Source organism: Charadrius vociferus, unplaced genomic scaffold (genome assembly GCF_000708025.1).
Source record: "Charadrius vociferus isolate BGI_N301 unplaced genomic scaffold, ASM70802v2 scaffold97, whole genome shotgun sequence".
NCBI classification, from domain to species: Eukaryota; Metazoa; Chordata; class Aves; order Charadriiformes; family Charadriidae; genus Charadrius; species Charadrius vociferus.
In genome coordinates, this window is record NW_009649316.1 from 1,392,442 (window position 1) to 1,418,998 (window position 26,557).

The following is a 26,557-nucleotide window of genomic DNA, read 5'->3' on the forward strand; positions in this document are numbered from 1 at the left end:
GCTTTTTAAAACAGAGGCATTCGGTTTGAAAATGGTTTCTAATTTTACTACTAAATGTGTTTTCAAAACAAGTTTCCCTGAAACTTGTCTATCAAAGTGATATTGCAAGCGATACGTTCCTGTTATGTATACAAAAGCCCACTACTTAAATCCAAGGAAAATCAAATTTTAACAGGCCATGCAATTCTATTATCTTTTTCAAAAAACATGAAGACAGTAAAAATCCAGTTTTTCAATAAAATTGGTGCCTGTTTGGACTATAATCACTAACTTGATGTTAGGCTTTATGTGAAGTGAAACCTTTTACAACCTTATTCTTCCCTGACTGTGGTCTGCAGGATTTTCTTTCCTCCTCTAAAGCTGCTTCACAGTGCAGGTATATAAGCTGCTGTTGTGTCTCCCATGGTTCAGGCTGTATTTTCAGAGTCTGGGCTTGACTTCTCTCTCTGAAGACAGATGTAGAAGTGTCCCTTTTCCCAAGCCTGAGCGTTGTCTGCAGGGTTCCAGCTGTGCCTCCTTTGCCTCAGCCCACCCCTGGTGTGGCTGCACACCTTCCTTGGGTCAAAGACCAAGTATTCCCAGAGAAAACTATCACAGGAGTAGACCGCCAAGCCTGTCACCTCCTACCTAGCCGATCAGTCACAGTCGTGGGAGGCTGGGTCTGGTCCACAGCAAAGTATTTAATCTTGGCACCTTTTTTTCTGATCACAGCAGATCACAGCTCAGGATCTTTGCTGAGCTGGCAAACAAGAAGAGGTCTTGGATGCATAGAGGAACAGAAGGAGATGATGAGTTTCTTCCCCAGAGGTTGTACTTTATTAGATATTGTACAGACATAAGTAAGAGAGAGACGCTGCATTAGGGACTGGCATTAGCAACCTACAAGTTGCTTCCAGTGGGTGTTGTGTGTTGTAGATATTATGTTATCCATTTTCTCTCTGCTTTGTCTGTCTTGTTTTTATTACAATAGTGCCTGGAGAGGGCCTGCAATGTGCCAGTCACTGTAAGCACAAAAAACTCTTAGGCCTAGTCCTGTTCATATTAAATTTTTTTTAAAAAAAAAGGGGGGGGGGAGGGGACTGACAAATGATGAGGAAAAGATGTAGTAAGGTACCTTGCTTGCCTGGTGCCCCACAGTGCCCCGATGTGCTTGTTTAACCACCCTGCTTGTTCAGAAGCTGAATCTGCTGTGGCTTCTGCGCAGTCCCTGTGTAAGGACAAATGGGCTGCTACAAACGTCTTGAGGAGAACTTGGGGCATTGAGCCTGGAAGAAGGAAGCAGGTTCATCCCAGATGTTTAGAAAATGGGAAGAGAAAGCAGGGAAACCCAACTACCCTTAGTTGACCGTTTGCTATGTGTTACTGTTATTAACTACCACCATGGCATGGTGGTATCAACTCTGGTGGCAGCATGAAATAGTAGATCAGTGCCTTGCTGAAGGAGCAATGACTCTGTGTGTTCATGTTCCAAGTTCTTATACTTCTCCCAACATGAAAACTATGCGAGTGCTTCAGAGAGGCCAGCATAAAAATCTCTGTTGTAGAAATGGTTTCTGTTGGTTAAAGAGACACAAAAGACCCAAGTATGCTCTACCTGCAGCTTTAAGGAGATCCCTTGATGAGAAGCTATTTCACCTTGCTCCTTCCAGGCAATGATTGGACACTGTCCAGGAGAAACCCTCTTTGCTCAGTTTGCTCAGCAGTTTTGCTGATCTGCATCTTCTGTCTGGCTGCAGGCAGTTCGGGTACTCAGCACATTCAGGATTTGCCCCAGTGCCCATGTCAAGCCTCTGCACAACCTTTTCTTACTACAATGTAAATCTGCTTTGTAAGTGTTCTTTTTATTTTTTTAAACTAAATGAGTATCTCTAGTAGTAGTTTTTGGTAGCGGTGGTAAGAGCACTGACTTTTCTATTCCTGGCTCATAGCCATTAGGGCAAGTCAAAACCGTGTAGGTGCTGTTCTTAAGCAGGAACAGCCCTCTTTTCTATCTAAGTAAATCATGGCACTGTTGCTCTAGCAGTCTCTGGACTACGAGTTAGCATTTTTCTAGCCTTGTCATTATTTAAACTACTCCCCTTGCCTTGTCAACCTTTGTAGTGGAAGACTAGTTCTTAATTTCTCTGGCAGTTTCTTTTTAAAATGGCTCAATGCTGTAGCAGAAAATGGCTTTTTTGTGTCAGTGGTAACTGAAGGCTAATATTTCAGGCATGAAGGAGTAGAAGGGAGAGACTCCTTGACAGAAGGCTGAAAACCCTCCTGAAAAAAACCTTCTCCTCTCAGAGACTTCAGCCTCTGCAATTTCCAAGCAGTGTGAAAGGAAGCACGTTACAGAATCCTAAAGGACCCGAAGCAGGTCAAAAACGGTGCTCCGTAATACCAGCCTGTGACTGAAATGGCACACAAGTGAAGAGCAGAACAAAGAGGCTTTCTAGCCTTTTTTTTTTTTTTTTTTTTTTTTTTTGTGCTCGGTGTAACCCAGATGACACTGCTCTCTAGAATAGGCAATATCCATAACCTGGGATGACTGGACACTAGAGTGACAGAAATTTATGTATGAATTTGACCCTAAAAGGTCCACTGCAAGGACTTAAAAGGCACCATTTGGGTAGTTTCCAGCTGTTCTCAGAGGAATCAATGACGAGCCGTACTCCAGAGGTGCTTAACTGGGAGCTGCACAGAGTTTTGTTTGTGCTGAATAGCAGTAAACTCTTTAACGTGTGGAAGAGAACTGAGCACTCAGTAAGTAAATGGAAAACTACACATAATGAATGCTGTTATGCAAGCTGTTACCTCAACAGTAAGAGTTTCCATACTTTTTTTTTTTTTAAGCAGGTGTGTACTAGCAATCTGCTGTTTGATTCTGTTTGCAACCAAAACACTTAGCACAAAAAGTGTGCGTAGCTACCAGCTGTCAAGAATTTCCGTGCTCTTACCACGTACCACAAAGCATCTTTGACTGCTTCTGTTCTTGTCTGCGTCCCAGTAATTTACTAATTGCTGTACCTCTGCCTTACAGCGACACCTACCGCCACGGGCAGACTTGACAGAAAGCTGGTTCTTGGCTCAAAGATGTAGTTTTCTGCGCCCCAATTGATTGCTAGTAGCTTTTCTAGAATATATTCAAGTTCCCTATCTTCTTCCTGAATCTGGTGTTATTGCTAAAGGAAGAAAATAGCCCTCAGGCCAGCAGTTGGAATCCACATGGTGTAAATGGGTCAGTCCCAAACTTGATACCCATGCTGCTTTTTGCACCACCTATATGATAATTTAATCTCTTTTTATCGAAGCTCATTTACTCAGCAGGTGCGATGTGAAGTATGGCTTCAGCGTGAGGATTGGTCAGCTTCAGAACTGACACAAAACGTACTGTAAATTATATGTCATTCAGCCCTGGCAAATTAGGATGTATGTTTGGAAATGGTCACTTTGGTTTGAATTGAAGCAGTGATTTGGCTAAAACCTGGACTCTGCCAAAGTACCAGTATTTGCTAACTGTGGTCTTGATCCATTAGTGGGGGGCTTGATTCTAGGCCTGTCTCTGATAACCTCCCTAATTCACATCTGGAACTGTTTGCAGCTTGTACCAGAAGCAGACTTTATCAGATAAGGTGACTCCCCTCTCTTCCAGTTTCCCCCTTTTAAATCTCTGTTAGAGCTCATTTCTTCTATGCCCCGAGAAGAAATTGGTGGGTTAGGGACAGCTGGAGTATGTTCAAGGTAATTCACCAGTGTGAAAGGTGAATGGAGACCAGTGATCCCACTGATTAAACAGAAAAGCAAAAGTTAGGATGAGACTGAGTGCTTTGGAAAATGATGTCAGTAAAGTACAGATGTGTTTGAATGTAAACTGATTCCCCATTTCTCCCCTCCGGCTGCTTTGGGGCTCACTCTCTTGAGGTGCAGGTATGCAAAGGCAGAGAGACTGGATCAAGAGAGATCCTGGACAGGGGATGCTTGAGTTCTGTTCAGAAAGACATAGGTCTGTCAGTTGCAATCTTTTGTTCTTTCTTCAGGCAGATTTCCCAATAGTTTGGTCAAGGATTGAGGAAGAGTAATTGGACTGGACATGCTAACTTTAGTATATGGGCTCACAGGTATGCCACAAATCAAATGAGTTTGTGCAAAAAAAATTAGCATGATTGCTGCTGGCTATGAATTGAAAGTATAGCAGAAGAGAAACTTTAGTGATATCCTCTTAGATGACAGATTTTGTTAGTTTATAGTTCAGTGAAATATATTTTCCACTGTCAAAATAGATAACTTATTTCAGTAATAGAAAAATAACATTGTTTTTTCCAGCATGAAAGTAATCCCAGCAGGGATACACATACTGTACCATGCTAATACAATTCTACTTTAATACAAAGTAGAAACTTAATATCATTCCTGAGATGTTACTATTGCATTATCAAAAGTGAATTTCAGCAAGAGCAAAATGACTGATGTTCCAAACAATATTATTAAAGTTTGCAGCAGGTCTCTTACAGACTGCAACAATAATTTAACATTTAGCTTTAATTATTTGTATTTTTTTTTATTTTTCTGTACAACTGCCTTTAATTATCTCCTCTTATAGAAGCATTTCTTTCTTAGCATCCTTATTTTTAACAGAACACTAGTTTGGTGGTTCTCTCTTTTTTTTTTCCCTTTTTTCCTTTTTTTTTTTTTTTCCCAAATTTATATTGTGTCATTTTATTGTCGAATGGGTGGTGTCATTCCTCTTTAGAAGAGGAGACTGGGAATACCCCAGTGAAACAAGCTGTCTGGGGAAGTAAGTATTTGTTTAAACAGTGCTTGTTATTTTCATTATGTGTGAGGAAATGTGCCACTCATTCTTGGGAAGAAAAAAAGGTATAATTCAATTTATTGTCTGTCCCTAATCTTTACTCTCGAGACTGGACGGATACCTCCTTGGGGGCAGATAGGTGTCTCTTCGCCTTAGAAAAACTTTTTCTTTGGTTTGTGGTTGGGGGTGTAGGGTCAGCAGTGACTTGTCACAGTGACCCTTGTCTGCTGCTGGATGGAGGCAGTGTATTTTGCACCAGGTGGAATGTCGTGCTCAATTCCCCCCTCTCCAGTGGCTTGAGCGCCCTTCAGACGGAGAGAGAGCAATAGCAGTGCTGTCTCTGCATCTCCCCGGGCACAGAGCACCCTCACCAAGCCTTGTTTGCCTCCATCCTACACCTGCCCACAGTGTGATGTGGTTTTTGTGAAACTGCTGGCACCGGAACGGCGCACCTCGGTGGTCTCATCCCCGGCAGAGTGACAGGATAGTGAACGAGGTTATTGCATACCAAGAGAAATAGCATGACTGCTCCCTTTTTATTCTTGCTTATTTTATGAGAAGCCATCCTCTTTTCTTTGTTTTCTGAATATGTTTGTACGAAACCCTACAAAGTATGCGTTCTTCTGGTTATGCTTTCTGCTTTGCTCTCACAATTGCTAAATTTTAAGTAAAGTAAAATAATTCTGTGGTTCATAAAGCAGACCCTGAAATAGGAGGCAGCAGGGCTGGGGAGCAGTAGTGGGGGAGAACGGACACAGTAGGCAAAGAAGAGGAGATGAAATTTTTTGGTGCATGTGGGAGGAAGAGTGAGGCTGACGGGGAGGGTATTTGTGTCACCGTGCGTTGATGAGATGATATGTGCATCTGGAAGCTGGAATAGATGAAATGGCAAAGAGAGAGCTATTAGGGATCAAGACAGACAGCGAAGAAAGAAAACAAAGATGTATAGCATTAAGGCTTGAACTGTCACGGGCAGCCTGTATTCGGACAGAGTGATCAGTATGGTTTGAATCCTGATACTTGAGGAGTAGAGCTCTGCTCAGCACAGGTGGCTTCACTGAAATCAGAGACCTTCGCAGGGGGTGAGGACCAGCTGCGTGCAGGAACCTCTCAAAATATGGCTTTAAGCAAATACCATTTTATGCCCCTCTGGATAAGCCTTTTAAAACTGTAGAAGTTAGGAGTGGGGTTGGCTACAGGAAGAATTAATCACATAAAGAAAAGTTTAACCTACTTCTGTTGTTCACAGCTATTGATTTTGCTTTGCTAAAAGAGCAACAACATCAAATGTTTCTAGACCGCAAAGCTAGCTGTTAAGCCAAATTTCTGAAACTCTTTTTCTCTGCCGGGGGACTATTGATAGGTTGAACTGTGACTTGATAATACTCAGTTTTACCTGTGCACAAGATAAATGAAAGCACCAGGGTCTCTAGTTCTCTTGGGTTTTTAACCTTAGTTTAGTTTATAAAGACGGCAGTTTGATCACCTTTTCATCTTTCACAGAGAAATCACTGCATCTTTAAGCAAAGAAAAACAAAACAAAAAAACCAAACCCCAAACCAACTTACAAAATCCGTTAGAAGCTTGGTGACTCTTTCAAGCAGGTGGCAAGGCCTTGTGCAGGTTAAGCACAGCAATGGCAGATCTTTTTCTTCGCTAGCGAAACTATGCTTGTTGCCGTTATGATAGAGATGTACCACATAGTGGCTTTTGAATGGAGGATTCAGAGCTGACTTTCCAGGTCTGCGTGACAGTGAGAGTCACATGTGAAATCGGCGTTGCTATTCCTGTTCCTTGCCAGGGAGAACAGTCCCCCAGGGTTGGGTGTTGCGCGCTGCAAAAAAACAGCTATCTGCCTTAGGGGCTTAGTTGTGTATTATCAAATCAAGAGTAAGAGAAACCGTTTTCCTTTCACCAAACCTCTTAAGAGGGAGGACCCTGTTCTAAACAGATGTTGCTGAAGTGGGCTGGTTGAATTTGACCTCGAGTGTCATAGCTAATGCACGATGAGCTGAGACATTTGGAAGTAAACTAGTAAAAAGTAGTGAGGAAATAAATATTTTAAGTGAATTAAGGAAAGTCCTTCCTTACACACACTCATATGTACTTGTTGTGGGTTGTTTTTTTGGGGGAGGGTTGGGTGTTGTTTTTCTGTTTTTATTTTTTTAAACTCTCTTTAACATTCAACTTGTAAGGCTCTGGTCTGGGAATTCCCCTACGGAGACCCAGGGGAGCCAGCAGAGGACCTGCTTAAGAATGGATGAGGAGAAGCAGACAGAACTGAGTATCTAGGGAAGACAGGAATTCTGTTCTTTTAAAACAGAGAGATAAGAGTCAGGTGAAAAGACAGACTTCTGTGTAATTCTTGTGCTTCAAAGCATGATAGGTGATAATACTGTAGTCTCTAAGGGTTTATGAAAGATGAAGTCCAGATTAAACAAGTAAAAGGTTGTGGGTTTTTTTAACATTTTGCCAGCTCTTTGCTGGCAATACTGATTTAAACCAGGCCAAGTGCAGGAACACACTACTTTAACTGAAAATGTCGTGTGTACTAATCTGGAATCTCCAGCACATCTGGTAGATAGGGTAGCATGGGATTGGTGCAGTGACTCAAATCACGTTTAACGTCCTGTCTTCTAATATTTTCTGTTGCTGATAATGAAGTGTTTATTATGGACAGAGCCTGTAAATTGAATATTGATATTATTTTCTGCCAACACTTGGCTGATTTAAATAAAGATATATTAGGTATACTTAGGATAATTTTTTCTCCCACCCTCATAAGCCATGTTTCTATGGAAAATTTAAAAGGGTGATAATTTCCAATTAAGTAGCAACATTAAAAAGGAACACTTGCTATAGTAAGATTCACAGCTACTGTATAGTTCTTTGGGTGGTTTTTTTTTGTTTGTTTTTTGGTTTGTTTTTTTTTTTTTAAGGAACCATTTTGAGAACAAAGAGCAACAGATACAATGTGTAACCTATTACCATTTGAACAAGGCTGTGTCTTGGGGTTTTGTTTGTTTCACTGGGTATGTGTTCTTAAAGCAGACTTTCAGAATAAGCTCAGGTGTGCTAAATCTAGGTTTTATTTATTGAATGCATAGGTTTCAACTACAAGGAGAAAATGGCCCCAAAGAAGAGGCCAATATTTTTATTCAATGAAGACTAAATGGTTTGGCTTATGATCAAGGGGTGGAAAAATGCTTCCACATTAGCATTAATTTAAAAGGGGATATAATACAGTTAGATAGGAGGTAATTTAAACAAAACAAAGAATTCCTACCCGTTCCTATGAATTCACTTCTGAACTTCACGCTTTAATATATGCTTAAGTCCAGCCTCTCCTCTTCAAAATGAAAAATGTGGACCAAAATGAGAGGAAAAATTTCTTTCAGTTTGAACTTTTAGTGCTATATATCTTTGTTACACACTGAAATTTAAGGCCTAAAGCAGTAATTCTGTAGCATTTTGATAAAAATCATCTGCAATGTACTCATCATCTTGTAACTGGAAATTAGATATAAACGAATCTGCTACTAAAAATAATTTTTGAATAGTCCAGAAGCTTGCAAGTTTTCTTAAAACACTGAGCAGTCCAAAATTTGGGGACAGGAGTCCCCGCTAAGACATTACTTTTCCATTCACTTTAAGCCTTTCTCCCTTTAGAAGGCCTTAGGGAACTGCCCATAATGCTGTTTCAGAGGTAGAGGACAAGACCTGTGTCTGCTTAACCGAAGATCTGTAAGTGAATGACCTTAGATGAGTTACCTGAGGCCAGCAGGTGAACAGCATCCTCCCAATTGCCTTTCCCATCACACCTTCTTGTGGAAGAACATCAAAACAGGTTTTGGCACGTCAGCATTTTCCATAGGAGAGCAAGCTGGCTAGAGAGATCTGATGTTTTACTGATATTACATGGGTTACTAATGGGGTGGCTTTCTAGATAGTATCCAAACATCATATTTCCCAAATCGTAGTATTAAATCATGGATCTCCCTATATTAAAAATCTTCTGAAAGGCTGGATTTATCTCCAGTGAATTTATAATTTTACAGATTCGATGTTGTGGTTTGCTGCTACCCATTGGATTTTCAGGTTCTCATTAGCTTTGTATAAAACTGCCAACTCATTTAAGTATTGAATTGTGTCGTCATATAGCATGCACACAAAGCTTCTGGTTTTGCATCTACTTTTCCTATTTTAGGGATGACTTAGATATGGATCGTCTCAGGACCTTCGTGAACTAATGGCATTATATTTCTCAGCTGCATTGTCATCTGCAAAGCTGTGTCATAAGTGCATATCCTCAGGAGAACCAGAATATAAAATTTTCCATGAAAATTCTCGGCAAAAGGCAGATGGTGGTGGATTTTTTTCTTGTCTCAGAGCGAAGAATAGAGGACACCTTGAACACTGATACAGCTTGATGTTTTTCCCACGGGCACGTTGTGGATGGTGCACGGGTCGTGTATCCTAAGTTCAGCCTCTGATTCTGTTTGCAGCCTTGCTATGAGGAGAGTTGTCACACAGAAGCTTATTCCCCTTGAGAACATATACTTGGTTTTGTTCAGCAAACTCTAGATTGCCTCCTACAAATATTTTTATTTCAAATTTTATCTTAAGGCTCTTTTATAGCCTCATTAAAGGGAGGTTTTGAAATCCATGTACTTGTTTATTCATCACTTTTATGAACTAGGAAAATACTACTATGCCATCTTCATTCATAACCAGACTGCTTGCATATCGGTGTTGATATTTTTTTCAGGGACAACAGTATTGTTTTTGCATTTGCTCTATGTAACAGAATGCGGATGAGAAATCAGAAATCAGAATTAGGGCTTCTAGCATGGTTTTGTAGCCAATTCTGCCTGTCCAAATAAACTCTGTCCTGTGATGATTTGATGTATCATTTTGTCAAGATAACTAAAAACTTTCAAGAAATGATTGCCATTGGTGATTATTTCTTTTGAAAATGTTAACTCACAACTTTTATATTATTTTAAAAAAGCATATATAATAATTTGTCCTTCATTATGGGTTTTTCTAATGTTTTTTTTTCAAATATGAATAACAAAAGAAACATATGTTTGACAAAAGTATACCCTAGATCTGATTTGTTGTATCTGTGTGCTAACTTATACTAGCTGACCTCCTTTCTTGACTGTTGTAAAATTTAGTAAAAAGTAGATGCCCTAGCAAGAATATTATTTCAGTTTTAGATTTATTTTGAGTAGCAAGACTTTTGGGATCCGAGGTTAGTCCTGGTGCAAGTAGAAAAAAATCTTCTCCTGAAAGGAGCAATACATCGGAATATCAAAACTCTGTTCAGGTTTGTCTTTAGAGCTGTATTGGGCAGTACCAGAGTAATAGTGGTGCAAATCCACTGCTTCCATGAAGCCATTCTGATTTAAAGTAGTGAAATGCCAGTGTGTATGTACTTGTAGCTATTCAAATATGAAATAACGCAGCTTAGATCAAGTGTACTTCATAGCTAATGTTATATTTCCAGTTTCTCGGGGAAACTTTCCCCGTAGCTTACCACTGCCCAAATCTGAGAGTTAAGAGAATGGAAAAGATGTAAGGGTCATTCTGATACACAGAGGTGAAACTGTCATAAATGAGGAAATGATATCATCTGCTCCCAATGTTTTAGACAAATAATTCCAAGATACTGGCATATTTTCAGTGTTTTAAAGTATTCACTTGATTTGGGCTAGTTTCAGAAGATGTGCTCGTTTCTCAAATTAAATTGGTTTATGGTGCCTTTAAAGAATACCCTGTGAAACCTTTTTTTTTTTTTTTTGTTCAGATGGAATACTACTTTTTTTTTTTTTTACGATTTCTCCTGATGCTGTTTTTAGTAGTTTACTATTATTATTGTTTGCTTGAAAATCTATTGAACAGTTTATCTGTTAAGAGTAGGGGAAATGATCTATACACAAGATTATGTAGCATGAACATAGGGTAGCTGTATATTATCAAGCTATTAGAAAACACATTATAAAGAGCAGTTCCACATGCATTAGGAAATTGTATTTACCCTCTTAATTTTTCCTTCTCTGCTTTTGTGTTTTCCCCTCTTTCTGATACTTATTTCCAAACACCTTTTAGACTATTCTTTTTGAATAGTTTAAATAATTTTTCAAGAAGGTGTTGGTGCAAGTTTAATTGGTTCAGAAATTTATGCGTTGTAATATTGTAGTTGTCTTTTATCAAAATTGAGGTTTCTGACTTTTATGAGTTCTGAAATTTTCTTGACACACAAGTTTTTTGTTAGACTGATATAAAATGGTTGTGTGAAAATCTATTCTGGGCTGCTAAAGAACGATGTGTGTTTTAGTAGCATGAGATTTAATATATTTTGTGCTATTTAAAATAAGTGTGTGATTAATTTTTTGATGAGTTGCAGACTACTGCAAATCCAATTTAGGCAAACAAAATTTGGAATATAAATGTGTTAGCTGAAAATATTTAATCATAGACATGAATATGAACTTATCATGCTCATTGCCTTACACTTGCAGGTTGGTTTGAATTATTAATGCATATTGTTCAGTGGAAACAGAAGAAACAATAGCACTGACTCTGGCTGTGATGAGGAACGTAGTCTTGCTGATGGCCAGTAGCAGTAGGAGATTATTTCTCCTTCTTTGCTCTCTTGGCACAGCTGATCCCCCTTTCCCGCATAGTGCCCCCTTGCTCGCCCCACGTCCTGCTCACTGTGGGGTAGGGAGCAGTGATTGCATGCAGGTTTGAGACTGCTGGCATTGAATTAGCAATGCCAGATCAAAAAAAGAGTGTTTTGTCACTACTTGGCAGATCCTTTGTGCAAATGTGTATGTTTTAATGCTAATAAAGGTGGGGTTTTTTTGTTTTGTTTTTTTTTATTTTTGTATGTTTGTTAACAACACTGACTAGCAATTAAAATTGCAGGCAGTTGGAGTATTCCATCATGTTTGTAGCTGTTTATCTTCCCTGTATCAGGTATCAGTGTTGCAGCAACGGAAAATATGAAATGAAGAAATTGGAAGTTGCAATCAAAGCTTGAAGTCAGTGCACATTACACTGAATTATTAAACAATATAATTTAAAAGCTTAAGAAATGAAATTAATGTTGAAGCCACTCCATTTCACTTGATAATCAGGTAATGGATGCAGAAAAAAAGCTAGCTGCAAGCTCTTTCAGTTACTTTACCTTCAATTATATTTTGATGTATGTGTGTGTTTTACGTTTTACACTGGTAGACAGGTTATAGTAAAGTTTTCGTAATGAAGCACATTGTACTTAAGAAGCAATGAAAAGGTGGTATTTGAAAGGCAACCTGATGGGATGTAATATGAAGGACAGGCAGCGTGGTGTCTGTAGGGGTTTGACATTGGAGAATCAGTAAATCCTTCCTCAGCGATCGGGGGTTAAATAGGCAATGTTGGGATGAGAGATTTCAGTTACTGATTGCATGTCCTCTGGGGAAGGGCCATGCGAATCTGCGGGCAATTCCTGGTGTCAGAGACCAGACTGCAATAAGATGCAAATATATGATTGTAGAGAGCTTGGATTCCTTCTCACCCTGGAAAAGACAGGATTTAAGGTACAAGTAGGATCTCCAGCCTATGCTTGTTTGATTTGTGAGGATCTTTGACTTGACAACTTGTTCTTTAAAGACATTCAAAACAAATAATTTATCAGGGAAAGTCAGCATTAACATTATGCAGTTTAGTGCATTTTTCCTTTTTTTTTTTTTTTTTTTTTTTTGCACGTGTCTGTGCCCTAATCAGTGGTTTTTACTGTTACCTGGTAATAAGAGATGTGTGCTCAGGGCAAACAGAAAAGCTGATTAAATGTTACATTATTGCTTTAGCTGTCATTTTTCAAACAGAGAGAGAAAAAAAAAGGAGGAAATAAAAAGAATAAACTTCTTCCCATTTCTTCCCCCAGTGGCATCAAGCCACGTAGCCTTGTCATGTAAAGGTCACTTAGATTTTAGTTGAAATGATGGCAGCAAGTGCTTTGGCTTATGTTTGGGCTCCTTCCTCCTGGTTTTTGCTGTGACACAGCACAGGGCTGCTCCTGCTTGCTGAGCCTGTTACAGCAATGGCTGTAAGGCAACCTGCGAGTACCAGAGCTCCCGGGTTTGACAGAATGGGAGAAGAATGACAGGAAAGAGAAGAGAAAATCATATCCTAAGTGAGGGTTGTAGGAATATTAAATCTAACACCTGACAAGAGATTACTCCAAACCCAGCAGCCTTGAATATGAATCACTGTAATGAACTCTGCGTGGAAGTGTACCTGAAGACAGTCCAGAAACTGTCTGGTGAAAACAGAGTTGCTCTCCTGCCTCTGACAGTACATTACTCCTACTATATTTACTGATACTCGGGGTTTTTTTTGCTTGCAGTTGTGTTTTTTGGTACTTAAGAATTTGTTTTTAAAAGGGTTGTTCTATTCTTTTATTCCATTTTTTTCCCAAAGTGAGCATTGAGATTTAAATTATTTAGGTTTTTTTTTTTTCAAGTAAGATTTTGTTTTGATTGTTCTGTAACTTAGTTTTTGGCTGAACTTCAAGGGAGGTTATTGTCTGTGGGAGAAATTGTTTAATTTTCCCTTTGTTTTATTTCTGTGTGAACGTGTTAGGAAGATGTGTTATCTGTGTGACACTTGCTCAATATTGAGTCAATGCATTGAGAAAAGAATAGTGTTTCCTAATTCATCAGCACATTGGTTCCTTCCTTGTATTCTCATATTTAATTGCATAATGAATCCTGCCCCTGCTTAGGTTAGATCTCTGACATTTACAGTTCAAAGCAGAGTGATTAAAGAAGCACAGCGGTTTTGTAGGAAATATATAATTACCTCACTAGATGTACAGTAGTTTTTCATCTGAGATCCATAATCCAGTCCATATGGAAGCAGGCTGCCAGCTTCGGTGTTGGTGATGCTTTTACTTGAGGACTACTGAGCTTTTATGTTCTTTGTGCGATACAGATAGTATAGAAGTTGCGTAGCTGATGGGCCTTTCTTGGGTACACAGACAATTTAAGAATAGCAGGCATTGTTTTGTTTGCAGTGTTTGTAAAACTAAAATTGGCTCCTGGGCTGGAATGATGCGTGCAAAATTGCAGATCACCACAGGCAGAAAAAAGAGAAAAAGAAAAAAAAAAAAAAAAGAGGAATTTTGGGTGAAATTCCTAAGAACGGTCTCAATCCTAGAAGCTGCTGAGTACTCCTACCGAAGGCTGACTGCTCTTTGATGCTGCTGATTACGGCAGCATGAATGTGCAACTGTAACAGCAGCTTGGAAAGCACTTATGTCTCTCAAATTCCATTTGAGAATATCCTGAGAGCAGGTGACAAACTCCATCATGCTCGTCTAAAGCCCTTGTGCACTGATGCAAATTTAAAATATCAGTGATAAGAACTAAGCCTTTTCAGTTTCAGACAAATTAGGATAGACCTATTTTAAATAGTTAAAAAGCCACTTAGCAAGACCAGTGTCCAACAGCAAAGCCGAAAACTGTTATGGAGTGGCAGGTGATTTGCTAAACAGAGCTGCAGATGGACCAGAAGAGAGATGTCTGCAGTGCGCTGTATTTGGTATATAATAAAAGTTGCATAGTCCTGATAACGCAGGTAGAAACACATGGGTGGGAGGGAATAGTTTAAGATGCAGATATATCACCTAGCTAGCAATCTGCAGCCTCAGAAAGCCATGGATTTCTTAAACATGTTTTTGCAGTTTCTGCATGACAAAGGAGAAAAAGAGAAAGCACATAAATACAGATTATGCATTTCGTTGCTGGTAAATGCTTTTTTTTATTAATGCTGAGACAAAAATGTGTTAGCCGAATGTATCAAGCAAACCAAGCAATTTTCTGCGTATCTACCATATATTATCACTTACACATTACTACCAGCGCTTCAAGTCATTAATTAAGCAGGGTTCTCTTATGTGTAGATTATGCTGGCAGGTTAATTATGGTTACCAGGTTACTGAATCAATAAATGAATGAGGGAAACATATTGCATACCTACAAGAAGTTGTGTAAAATTAGAAAAGGAACAGAGGGGATATACTAAGGCAGTTTAAGGGGAGATGCCATAAATTTGAATTTAGCCAAAAACATGGATAAGTTTCAAGATCTGTTTGGAAAAAAAAAAAAATTTTTGAAATGCTAATTGCAAGAAATAATAGAGTAGGAATAATAATAGGAATAATAAAGTTATGTTCCCCCCCGCCCAGGTTTGTGTACTGTGTATAAATGTATTCCCTTTTTATGCCCTCATCTTACTTAGTCTACAAGAGTTGTATTTGTTCAGTAAAGTCTTTTCCCCTGCCTGAATTTGCAGGGCTATTGAAGGTGTGATAAAATAGTTGCTGCTCTTCTGCAAAAAGCTTCTAGTTAGCTCAGAGCCAAGACCTTCCTTTTTTGTGTTTGAGGTGCTGTTCATATCCTCTCCCACAGTGACAGGAAGTTAGTTATATTTACCAAAAGAGTAAATATAAATATTATATACTTTTTCCATTCTTTTTTGTGGTGTTAAAATAATGTATGTAAAAACATATTCACTAATAATTAGCCCTAAAATCGACCTCTCAACTTCAGTCACTAAAGGGAAATAGTTCACTGGTTCCTAGCAGAAGAAACATCATTTAAAATGAAGGATGTTACTCAGAAGGACTTTGGTTTCTTTATTCCCATTGCCTATGGGAAACTCTTTCAGAGATATCATGGGTTGATAATATTCTTTTGACCTAACTCTTCCTGAGCATAGGTGGAGCTGAAGGGTGTTTACTGTTGCTGTAATTTCAAATACTGCTGGACTGAACCTAATGCTGCTCCCAGTAACTTGGGAAGCAATTATTGGCAGTGGCATTGAGTTCTCCCTTCTGTACTCTTCCACTAAGCAGCACAATGAAACAGTTGATTTTTCGTTTCTGTCTCCATTCCGTAGGTCTCTGAATGACACTGGAGTTTTATCAGAAACGAAGTTGACAGAAAAGGTGGTAATTTGACAGATGGAGCTATTTCTGATGTGTGCAGCTTAGCACAGAATATTCAGGTTGTAGAGATTGTAATTTGTGGTAATGCCAAGGAGTGCATATTCACACACTGAGCTGCACTGCAGGGTACTTGCACCCTTGTGCTCTTAATGTCGTCTCTTCTGATAACAAAAACATGAAACCGTGCTTTGGGGCTCTCCAGCTGAGCAAGATGGCCAAGGGCACAGGTCTCCTCTGCTTCCAGTTGTGCTCGTTGAAAAAGCTACTGTTCCCAATTGCATATCACAGAGTCCTTGTTGGAGGTGTTGGTTCTCTCGACCCATCAGAGCACAATGAGCTACTTGGATGGTTGACCATTCCTTAGTCTGGCTCAGTTCACAGAGGCAGCATTAGTGAACAGCCTTTAGATAATGTCTTTACTGACTTAGTTCTTTCTGAGTTACATAAGCTAGAGAGTAGTTCCATGTGCACCACACCTAGCAAATTTGAGGAGTCTCCGATAATGGCATAGTAACCTCTGGGTCAGAAGAGAAGGTGTGTGCCAGACCTTCTGCGTTCTGGCTGACCACTAAGATAGTCTTCCTTCCACAAGACCCAACATCCATTTCGATCACCCTGGAAGGTAACTTGTCTTTGACCCATGTGTGACCGTTAACATTTCATCCCTTTGTGTCACTTTTCACCTTTTCATTTGTGTTTTTATTTTATTTTATTATTCTGTTTAAATTGTAAACGTCTTGGTCTTTCTGTTTTCATCATGCCAAGCAAAACAAAGCCCCAGTCTTGTTCACTCCTTCCGTTTCTGCTGAAATAATTAATGAGGTTTTGTGTGAGCTGTTGCAAAGTGCCTAGAGACTGCTGGATTTGCCCACATGGTTGCCGTGCTGCACCTTGGCCAAATTGTTGTTTGTAAAGCAATTTTGTCTCTAATATAAAAGGCACTGTATAAAATCAGTTTCTATTATCTTTTCATAGAGAATTTTCCATCTGAATCGTAAGCTTAGAATTGCTGACTATCTCCTTAAACACTTCCAGATAATAATGATACATGTTCTTCCAGGTAATACATATCATTATTTTTTATCAAGCAAGGCTTGGTTCATAGCTATAGAAATAATATGATTTACTGGCCTCCAGCCAATCAGTTAATTACCTGCTAGTTACTTAAAGCATCTGGGGCTTTGGTTCATTCCAGCGTAAGTTATTAACTTGCCAGTAAAGGATCAGTACCTCATAAATAGTTTCTCTAAATAACTTTACAGTGCTGCCAAAGTTTAATTTTTTTCAATTATTATTTATTCTTATTTATAAGAATAAATTTCTTATTTATAAGAATAAATATGTGGGGGACAGCTTTAAATTGAAGTTATATAAGGCAACTATTTTGATTTCAGATATCAGATAGTAGCCCCATATTGAAGACTGGTTTGTTCTTTAACACTTACTCTGTTTTGTTTTTTCGGTCATGTGCTTTTAAAATAATAATGTCACGTGGAGTAGTAGGCAAGTCTTAACTTGTGGTAAATCCATTGAGATAATTTACAGAAGTTAAGACGCTGGCAGTCTTAAAGTAATTGAGACAGATAATAGATTCTTTCATCTCTTTTTTTCTGTATCTCATCCCTTCTTTTTTTTCCCCAGAAGTCATAAGCCACCTATTTGTTTAAAGTGTGTAAGAATAGATGTGAAAATTACTGTTCTTAGAAGAAAAAAGCTGGGTCTGTCTTTGGCCTTGTGTCCTGGTTTGAGGTAAAACAGAACCAATTTTCTATTCGGTAACTTTACTTTTTAGCTACTTTTTAGACACCTGAGAAGCATCCTTCATACAGGTTGTGTACCTAAAGTTAGAAAATAATTTTTCTGCAGCATTCTTAGGGTTTTGGTTACAAAGAATGTCTCAACTGATGAGCTGATTTCATAGCTCAGGGAGAGAGAAAAGATTCTGTAATTGCTTAGGGCCTAGGCCTTTCTTAGATGCCTTGTATCCCCTAAATAAACCGATGGCTGAGATAGCTAATTTAAGGACAGGTATTACACACTCTTCTTGCAATGGACCATTACTAAATTCTGTATGAGCTGGATGCCCTGAGAGAACTTAACAAATATGCCCAGATGAAAGGAATTACATTAATCCAGTTTCAGCTGTAATCTCAAGTGACGGGAGAAGTTAAAAGCTTTCAATCAAACACAGGGTGGAGAAAAGGATGTTCTTTGTGATGTTTATATTCATCAGGATGGGTGAGGAACCTGACAAGAGCCTGAAGCAGTGAATCACGATTGTAAGTGGCTGGCCAGCCACCATAATTTAGAAATTATCTCAGCTAATGAGATTTGTCAGGATCAAATCTACTTGACCTTGGCTTGTTAATATGGGTTTGGATGGTGGTTGGAAGGAGTGGGCGAAGTAGGATAAGGAGACAAAGAGCACGGTCTGTACAAGAAGGCTGAGAGAGGTAGTGCTTACCATAGTGGGTACAGTAGTACTATGGACAAGAGAGAAGAGGGGTCACTGGAGCAGGAGCCGTGCTAGAAGAGACTCAAAGGAGTGCAATGCTAGTTCTCCTGCCCTGCACTTTCTTGTTGCCTGCAGGGAAAAAGCTGCTGTACCCAAAGCTACCTGGGATGAACTGGTAGCTTTTGTGGTGCCCTGCTTGCTGCTTTTTTTTTTTTCCAAAAAGCCTTAGCTGAGGTTGCATAGTACTACGTGGTGGATATACCTGTAGAGAACGTTCCCTGTGGCGGGAGTTTAGCAGTCAAAGAAGAAAGATTGGCTTAAAGATGAGAGCAGATATGGAGATGAACTTTGTGGTCCCAGTTGGTATTGCCTAGCTAAGTCAATGGTTAAGCTAGGGGTGAGGTGCGTTGCCCACTTAATGAGGGCCAAGAGGAAAAATGTAGGTTTGTGTCACTGCTGAGAGGTGGTTCTGACTGAGAAATAAAAACCAAAGCAAAGTGGCTTTAGCTGAAAATTGGATTCTCAGCAGCAGGAAGTGCCTGATCTGATTGTTTGTACCTGTTTTTCCAAAACATGTGCAGGCTGTTCCTTTGCTTTGTCTCTCTTCTTTTTTCCTTTGCCCTCCTCCCCCTGATCCTCTGACTTTCAGCCCTCTCCAGTCTACCAGTTGGTCTCTCTTTGCCCACAGACCTGGAAGGAACACTCTGCTCTAGTGTAGAAGTGACAGCTGCTTTTATCTTGCCGGCTGTGATTATCTGACTTGTGCATCTCAGAGGAAAACTGATAAAGACTGCTAAGACAAGATGGTCATTTTCAATCTTTAATATAGCTTATCATAGTTTAAAAATCTCATGAAAGAACTGTGTGTTAGTTAAATGATGATTAGTAGGGATGTTTATGAATAAAATATACCAATTTATATCTGATTTTATAATAATAGTGTTAGACTTTTCTCTGACTTAAGCCTATATAAACAAAGGGATCAAAACAGAACAGCATGTCTGTGCTTGTTTAAATCAATGGGAATTACTGACACGTGCCTTTTGTGGTCCCCAAGTTATGTGGAAGCACTGAAAATTATTGTGGTTTTGTTCCTTTTGTACCAGGATAGTTCAAGATTTAAAGCCAAGACCTAACCCACCTACTTTATATCATATGATTCAAACAGTCTGTGGAACAGCATAGAAACTGTAATAGAGTTATCATTTTTGTGTCATAGGAGGGGAAGGAAAGAGGTGTATTTTTTTTCCCCCAGTTTTTATGCAGGTCATTGTAGAGCTACCATTGTGAACCTTTTGCCCGGGTGAGAAGATTGTTAAGTTTAAGGTGCAAGTTCCCACTTGTTTAGACAAGTACATGCCCATACATGGAGGATGGGCGCTTTTCAGGTTTTGAATACTTGCTTCCATGTAGTTTAAACTGATTGGGCAGTAGGTTAGGATAGCCAGAAATAAGCTATTTGGAAAGTAGAGTGGCACAGTCAGATGAAGATTGGCACTAGTCTGATAAAACCAGTTCAGATGTCTATCTAGAGAAACAAGGGAAGTAGTCAAGTATAGGAAGCTAAAAGCCATATAATTTATTCCCTATGCTGCAATGAACACTTGAGTTGACACAGAAATGTCAGTAATGGAGTAACTGGTTGTGGTGTTTTGTTTATAATGCCAATACGTTGATGTTCTGTTTCTTCCCTTGCAGCTGCACTGAGAGCTTGTGCTGATGGAGGTGCCAATCGTCTCTATCACATCACAGAAGGAAGCCAGGACAGGTACAGTAACAATACACTTGAAGTTGTCTCTTCTCAATGAAAGTAAAATATGGAGGAACAGGATCTGTTCAGTTACTGAAGTAGCTGCGTGCTCTGTGCATGGTACTTTAACTTATTGTGGTAGGTAGTACAATATTTTCTTCATGTTATCTTTAATTTTTATTCACAGCTGCAATTTTTAAAAACACACAGGTAGCCTGAAATACCTTTTTTCCTTAAGCCCACTGGTCTTATTTCCTCTTGAAAGCTCTGCTCTCAGTCTTATTTTATGCATCCGTAAAGCTAGGCCTTCGATGCAGCCTCTGAAAAATCCTGCTAGCAAGGGTTGATTAGAGGAACATCTGATGCCTCTCACCAGGAGCTGAAACAAAGTATGTCCTCTTCATTCTTCTTGTGAGGCCTTACATGAAATCTGTTTGTGTTGTGAAGTGGGATGGATAATAAAATAGGAAGTGTACTTTTCTTTCTGAATTATTTCTAAATTATCATCAGGGCATCAAACATGACCAAAGGCAAGTACAGAAGTTATCTATAAATGTATATTCTAGGTGAGGAAATACAACTGAAAGGAGAATATATTCTTGTTTTCTGTAATGGCATTTAAAATTGTAAAATATCCCAGGTTTCTGCCCTAGAGCTGTTGAGGTGGGGTAGTGATGCAAGATACTGCATTTAAGTGGTTTCTCATTTTTGTAGTGGAACACTGTGTAATCTGAGGTTACTAAGGATCCTTTGTCCTTGTTTCTAGGATTTTCAGTTGTTTTGAGCAAGAATTCATAAATAAATAGTTTAATGAAAGCAAATAAATGAATAAAGCAGACTCTAAAGGCAAAGAGTGAGACAGGTATTTGGTAGAACTTAAACTTATGAACAATTTTGTTCATACAGCAAAATCTGATACATATTTTCTGTATCACCTCATGGCAAGTGTATGATGGAGGCCAGAAGCTCAGTTTCCTCCTGTCCTTCAAGTAAAGACCAGGTTGGAGAGGAAGATTTTAGTCTTAAAGTAAAAGTTAACTTAATTTTTTTTCCTTTGTCACCTGTGAGAAGTTTGGCTGAGATCTACCAGTGCTAAAACCAAGACTGGAGTCTGTCAAGCACTACCAACTGTTGCAGGAAGTATTCCTTCTGTAATCTTCTGTTGCTCTTCTCCTAGTAGTTGCTCACAGAGCCGTGCACAACTTAATCTTTAATTCAAACAGCAATCTGTTTGACTTGCAGCAAGCAGTTCTCTTTGATAACGGTGTTGCTTTCCAAAGAACAACATTTAGAGCTCTCATTTTGCCTTCTCCTGTAACCCATTCATCTCTTCTGCACACCTTTATGTTCATATTAAATAAATATAATTCAGGGGAAAATGGATGATTATACCTTGACTGAATAGTTCTTTCAGTCTTACATACTTGGCCCTTGGAGTATTATTTTTCTCTATCTTTCTTCTTCTTCTCATCTTAATTGCTTTGGGTAGGTAGATTTTACCTTCAAAGTGATTCTTTTGAAACAAAAAAATGACCTGCATAATTTTGATTTTTGTCTTTGAAGAAATCATTCTGCTGGAAAGAATATCCATTCACTTCTCTGAAGTATTTTCCCTTAAATTCCCTGTCCAATGTTATTAAAGAACTGTCTGCTCAGAGTCTACTGACGTGCTAATAATTTTTTTAATGCTGTCTTAACCTTCTGTTTAAAACTCTTATTTTATTCAAAGCCCTGATTGCTAATTGTGTTGTATCAAAACTTAAAAACTGTAGTTCTTTAATTCTAGAGAGATTATTATACCCAAGAGATATAAATAAAGAACTTGATTGATATTTTCGGCTTGATTCTCTGTGAGACTAAAGTGTCTTTCTACTACTCTGGCAGTGTGAAGAATCTTTTAGAATAGGAATAAGTTATAACATTCTGTGAAAAGGACAGCTTGCAATATGGGAATGTTATAGGGCTGTCTTCCTTTGGAGATAAGTGAAGTAGTTGTTGCTATTTGGAAGGGTCCATTTCCAAATCCTAGAAAAATATAGGGCTAGAAATGACCTCAAGAGGTTCATCCTTCTTTCCCACTGCCTTAAGGTGAAGACAAACCTATCTGTTCCATTCCTGATGCATAGCTAGTTAGCTGGTTCTTAGAAATCTTCAAGGGGGAGCAATCCAACTTCCTCTATTTTAGGCTAAAATATGCCCAGCTTGTTTGGTCTGTCTTTATTGGTCATCCTTTCTTATTGTTCTTATCGGCCTCTCTTCGGTTAGTTTCTATCTATCTTAAAGTGCTGTGGCTGAGGCTAGGCAAGATGCTCTACAGGAGCTGAACAATTCCTTAACTTGCTTTTCATGTTAAGTTGGCCTGTGCTGTTGAATGAAAGCAGCAAGAGCAGATTCACGTGCCCCCTATTGCCTGCCTCCGTTGGTTTCCTGTTTTCTCCATCGGTGTCTTGACTTGTTTCTGGGCTTGTTTCTGGTTCACCTGTTCCCGTCAAGTAAAGGAAGCTGTCATCTTCTTCTCTATGGCACTGGTGCAGGCTGGCTTAGCAATGTGACTTCACGTCATGAGATTAACATACGTAAGATGTTGTATATCTTCATCTGTGTTTGCGGTGTCATTTTTATGATGTGTTTGGTTGGTTTTCCCATAAGTTTCTCTAAAAATTAGCTCAACAAATCTGAATTACAATTATTCTTCTTTAGAAACAAACCAATGAACCCGATAAAACCTTCATTTTTGTGACTACTGATGAGGAGAAATCAGAGTGGTTTTTTCAATGATGTGTTAAAACAGATTACCTTCTAGAGCAGGAGGGGTAGGAAGAGTAACCAAAAGGGCAGGGTAACTTTTCCATTGATAGGCCCATCCTTGGGAGCTGTCAGTGTTGGGGGCAGGGGAGAGGCAGGACAAAAGAAAGGACAGCCCTGTGCTCTGTTGCTTTTCTTTCTCTGGCTCTACAGCCCCGAAAGGCTATTTTCCTTAGACTGTGTTTTTTCTTTAACATCAGTTCCTGCTTAGAAATAAGTACTACTGCTAAACTGTTCTTGATTGCTAAACACTTGCAGCTAATCAGAGTTAAAGGTGAGTTAGTGATCTTTATGGGTTTTTTGCTCTGCCTTATTCTGTCTGCCTTGCCTATCCTGTTGCGTATTTGCTTGACTCACAATGAAGCACTGTTATCCACTTCAGAGTTAGGTTGTTGCTTTTCTGTATCACACTACAGCAACTTCTTTCTCAACACTTTCTGATTAAATCTTAAGGCATTGATTAACCTGTGTGTCACTGGCTTTGCGGTATGTGAAGGTGAAGTTGCTTCCAAAACTGTCATCGTATTGGCACCTGTAAAAACAATCATTAGTATTTGTGTCTCAGATGCTATTTTCCAGAGAGATGTCAAATCCATCATGTACTCAGGTTTTGCAACATGAAGAACTTCAGGTCAAAGAGGAGAGCAATGTGCTCTGTAAGAGGAAGGATAATCCTATCATAAAAACTACTGGCTTTCTGTGGTTCTGTTTAGTATTTCAGTATATCAGACTTACTGGATGACATGAGGTGGGTTGCCTACAATCACTAAGACCATCACTTTCGCTATACATCTAGTTTCTTTCTGTGAACCGCATAAAGTATAAGAGTAGCAGTGAAACTGAAAAATGGTTGAGTATTTTGATGTAGCATTTTCTACATATAAAACATATATGAGGTGAACTTTGGTGATGCATGAAAATTCAGTTGCTACTATATAATTCTTCTCTGAACTAGGCATGCAGGGAAGCAGCTCCACGAAGATCTACATGTGTATTTGAACATTAGGAACAAATTTTGTAAACATCTCCAGTTGATGTAGCCGCTAAATTTCAAGCACAGACCTCAAAAACTCTCTTCAGAAGCAACATATATTCAGGAATACAGATTGCTACATAAAGTTTGTCCTCTGGTGACACACCACCACCCCTCCAGCCCAGATTTAAATAAGCTATTTAGTCAGAATGAATCAAGGGTATTGCTTGTACAAGGTGATGTTACTTCTTTAACTATTCTATGTCCCAGGCTTTGTGACGAGAAGCTGAAGTGGAAAATAGAAGTCTAAATTGTACAGCTTTTACAGCGTACACTTACTGAGTTTTGTACTTTTAAGTATCAATGATTAAATATAGACACATCACAAACTTTTCAATGCTCGCTGCTCCTGAGGAGTTTCTTGTCCTTCACGTGCCTTGAAATGGTTTCCAGGTTTAGCTCCTCCATCACCTTCCCAGGGATTGAGATGAGGCAGAGCAGCGTGTAGTTCTCTGAGTCCTCCTTCTTGCTCTTCTTGAAGACAGGAGTGACATTTGCTTTCCTCCAGTCTTCAGGCATTTCTGCCAGTCACCATGACTGATCAAAGATTATCTAGACTGGCCTTGCAGTGAACTCAGCCAGCTCTTTCAGCACTCATGTGTGCATCCCATCTGGGTGCATGGATTTACATATGTCCATTTTGCTTAAGTATTCCCTGACCTGATCCTCTTCTGCCATAGGTGCATCTTCCCTGCCTCCAGTCTTTACTCCTGGTCTGTGATGCCTGGCATTCCTGAAGGCTGGTTTTGCTAGTACAAATTGAGGCAAAGAAGGTGTTCGGTACCTCAACCTTTTCCATGGTCGATGTAACCAGGTCCCGTCTCATTAAGCAATGGGCCCACATTTTTCCTAGTTGTCCTTATGTCACCTATGTACTTGTAGAAGCCCTTCACGTTGTCTTTGACATCCCTGGCCGCATTCAGTTCCATTTGGGCTTTAGCTTGCGCAACTTCATCCATCCGCAGGCAGAGCTCCATGCGCTCCAGCTGCTTTCTCACATAAAGGGCAACTCCTCCTACTCATCTTCCCACCCTGTCCTTCCCAAAGAGCCTACACCCCCTCATGGCAATACTCCATCCATGTTTCTGTGTTCCCAACAAGATTGCAGCTCTGCAACTGCACACAGATCTCCAATTCATCATGTTTTTTCCCTATGCTGCATGCATTCTCTGGGGTCTTATTTTGTCTTTAAGTTTGAAAAGGAAGCAACAGGCTTAACCTTTTAATAGGAAGACTATGGAACTTCCACGAAGAAAAGTAGTCACATATTTGCTTGTGTGAAAGGTGGAAAGATAACTCATAGTGTAATTGTATATTTTGATGGCTTCCTGTGTGCATTCTGGCAATTAGTGAGAGTTAGTTGTGCCAATTCATCAGCCGTCCTGTCTTCCTTTTGTTGGCTAGTTTCATTGGCTATTTATAATTTACACGGAATTTGCCTAATCTTAGAAACCACTGTCTCCATTGTCAAGATAATAATAAAAAAAAATAATAGAGGGACAGCAGCTAGAAATACCCATATGTAAAATGAGATCTTTTGTCTTGTTTCCTAAATAACCTTCTACTCATAGAAAAGTGGGTCCCTAATAGGATTATAGAGTGAGAAATTCATATATACTTCACTGTGTTCCATATTGGATTAGAAATAGGGTACTTATGAAGGTAATTAGCCATTGATGTAGCTTAATGTAGGGTTGAGAGGAATTCTTTGCTTGAACTCTTTAGATTAAACTGGATATTGTTTTTAAGCTATCTTATATTCAGGCAAAAATTAGGGCACTGATGCAGAAAGCATTGAATGAGTTTTTCTGAGTATAGAGTTATACTAGAAGAGTACAATGGTCTTTTTTCTTTAAAAACTGTTCATTCATCTCTAAATTGAAGAGACATGAATTCTACAAATGGACCACTCGGTGGATAAAAAACTGGCTGGACAGTCACACTCAAAGAGTTGCGGTCAACGACTCGATGTCCAAGTAGAGAGCAGTGACGAGTGATGTTCCTCAGGGGTCGGTACTGGGACCTGTACTGTTCAACATCTTTGTCGGCGACATGGACAGTGGGGTCAAGTGCACCCTCAGCAAGTTTGCCGATGATACCAAGCTGTTTGACGAGGTAGACATTCTGGAGGGGAGGGATGCCATCCAGAGGGACCTGGACAGGCTGGAGAGGTGGGCCCAAGCCAACCTCATGCAGTTCAACAAAGCCAAGTGCAAGGTGCTACATGTGGGTTGGGACAATCCCAAGCACAAAAACAGGCTGGGCAAGGAATGGCTGGAGAGTAGCCCTGAGCAGAAGGACTTGGGTGTGCTGATTGACGAGAAGCTCAACATGAGTCAGCACTGTGCAATCACAGCCCAGAAGGCCAACCGTATCCTGGGCTGCATCAAAAGAAGTGTGGCCAGCAGGACAAGGGAGGTGATTTTGCTCCTTTACTTCACTCTCGCGAGACCCCACCTGGAGTACTGCATCCAGCTCTGGAGTCCCCAACATAAGAAGGACATGGAGCTGCTGGAGCGTGTCCAGAGGAGAGCCACGAGGATGATCCAAGGGCTGGAGCACCTCTCCTATGAGGAGAGGCTGAGAGAGTTGGGGCTGGTCAGCCTGGAGAAGAGAAGGCTCCGGGGAGGTCTTATTGCGGCCTTCCAGTCCCTAAAGGGGGCCTACAGGAGAGCTGGGGGAGGACTTTTTACTAGGTCATGTAGTGGCAGGACGAGGGG

General features: G+C 39.7%; 1 protein-coding gene across 1 annotated transcript in view; it reads left to right on the forward strand.

The window, feature by feature from the left end:
* TPK1 (thiamin pyrophosphokinase 1) overlaps positions 1-26,557 on the forward strand; it is a 260,187-nt gene that overhangs the window by 47,749 nt on the left and 185,881 nt on the right. The window contains exon 2 of the mRNA XM_009889432.1: positions 19,948-20,017. Coding sequence (XP_009887734.1) covers positions 19,948-20,017 — 70 coding nt within the window. The remainder of the gene's footprint in view (positions 1-19,947; positions 20,018-26,557) is intronic.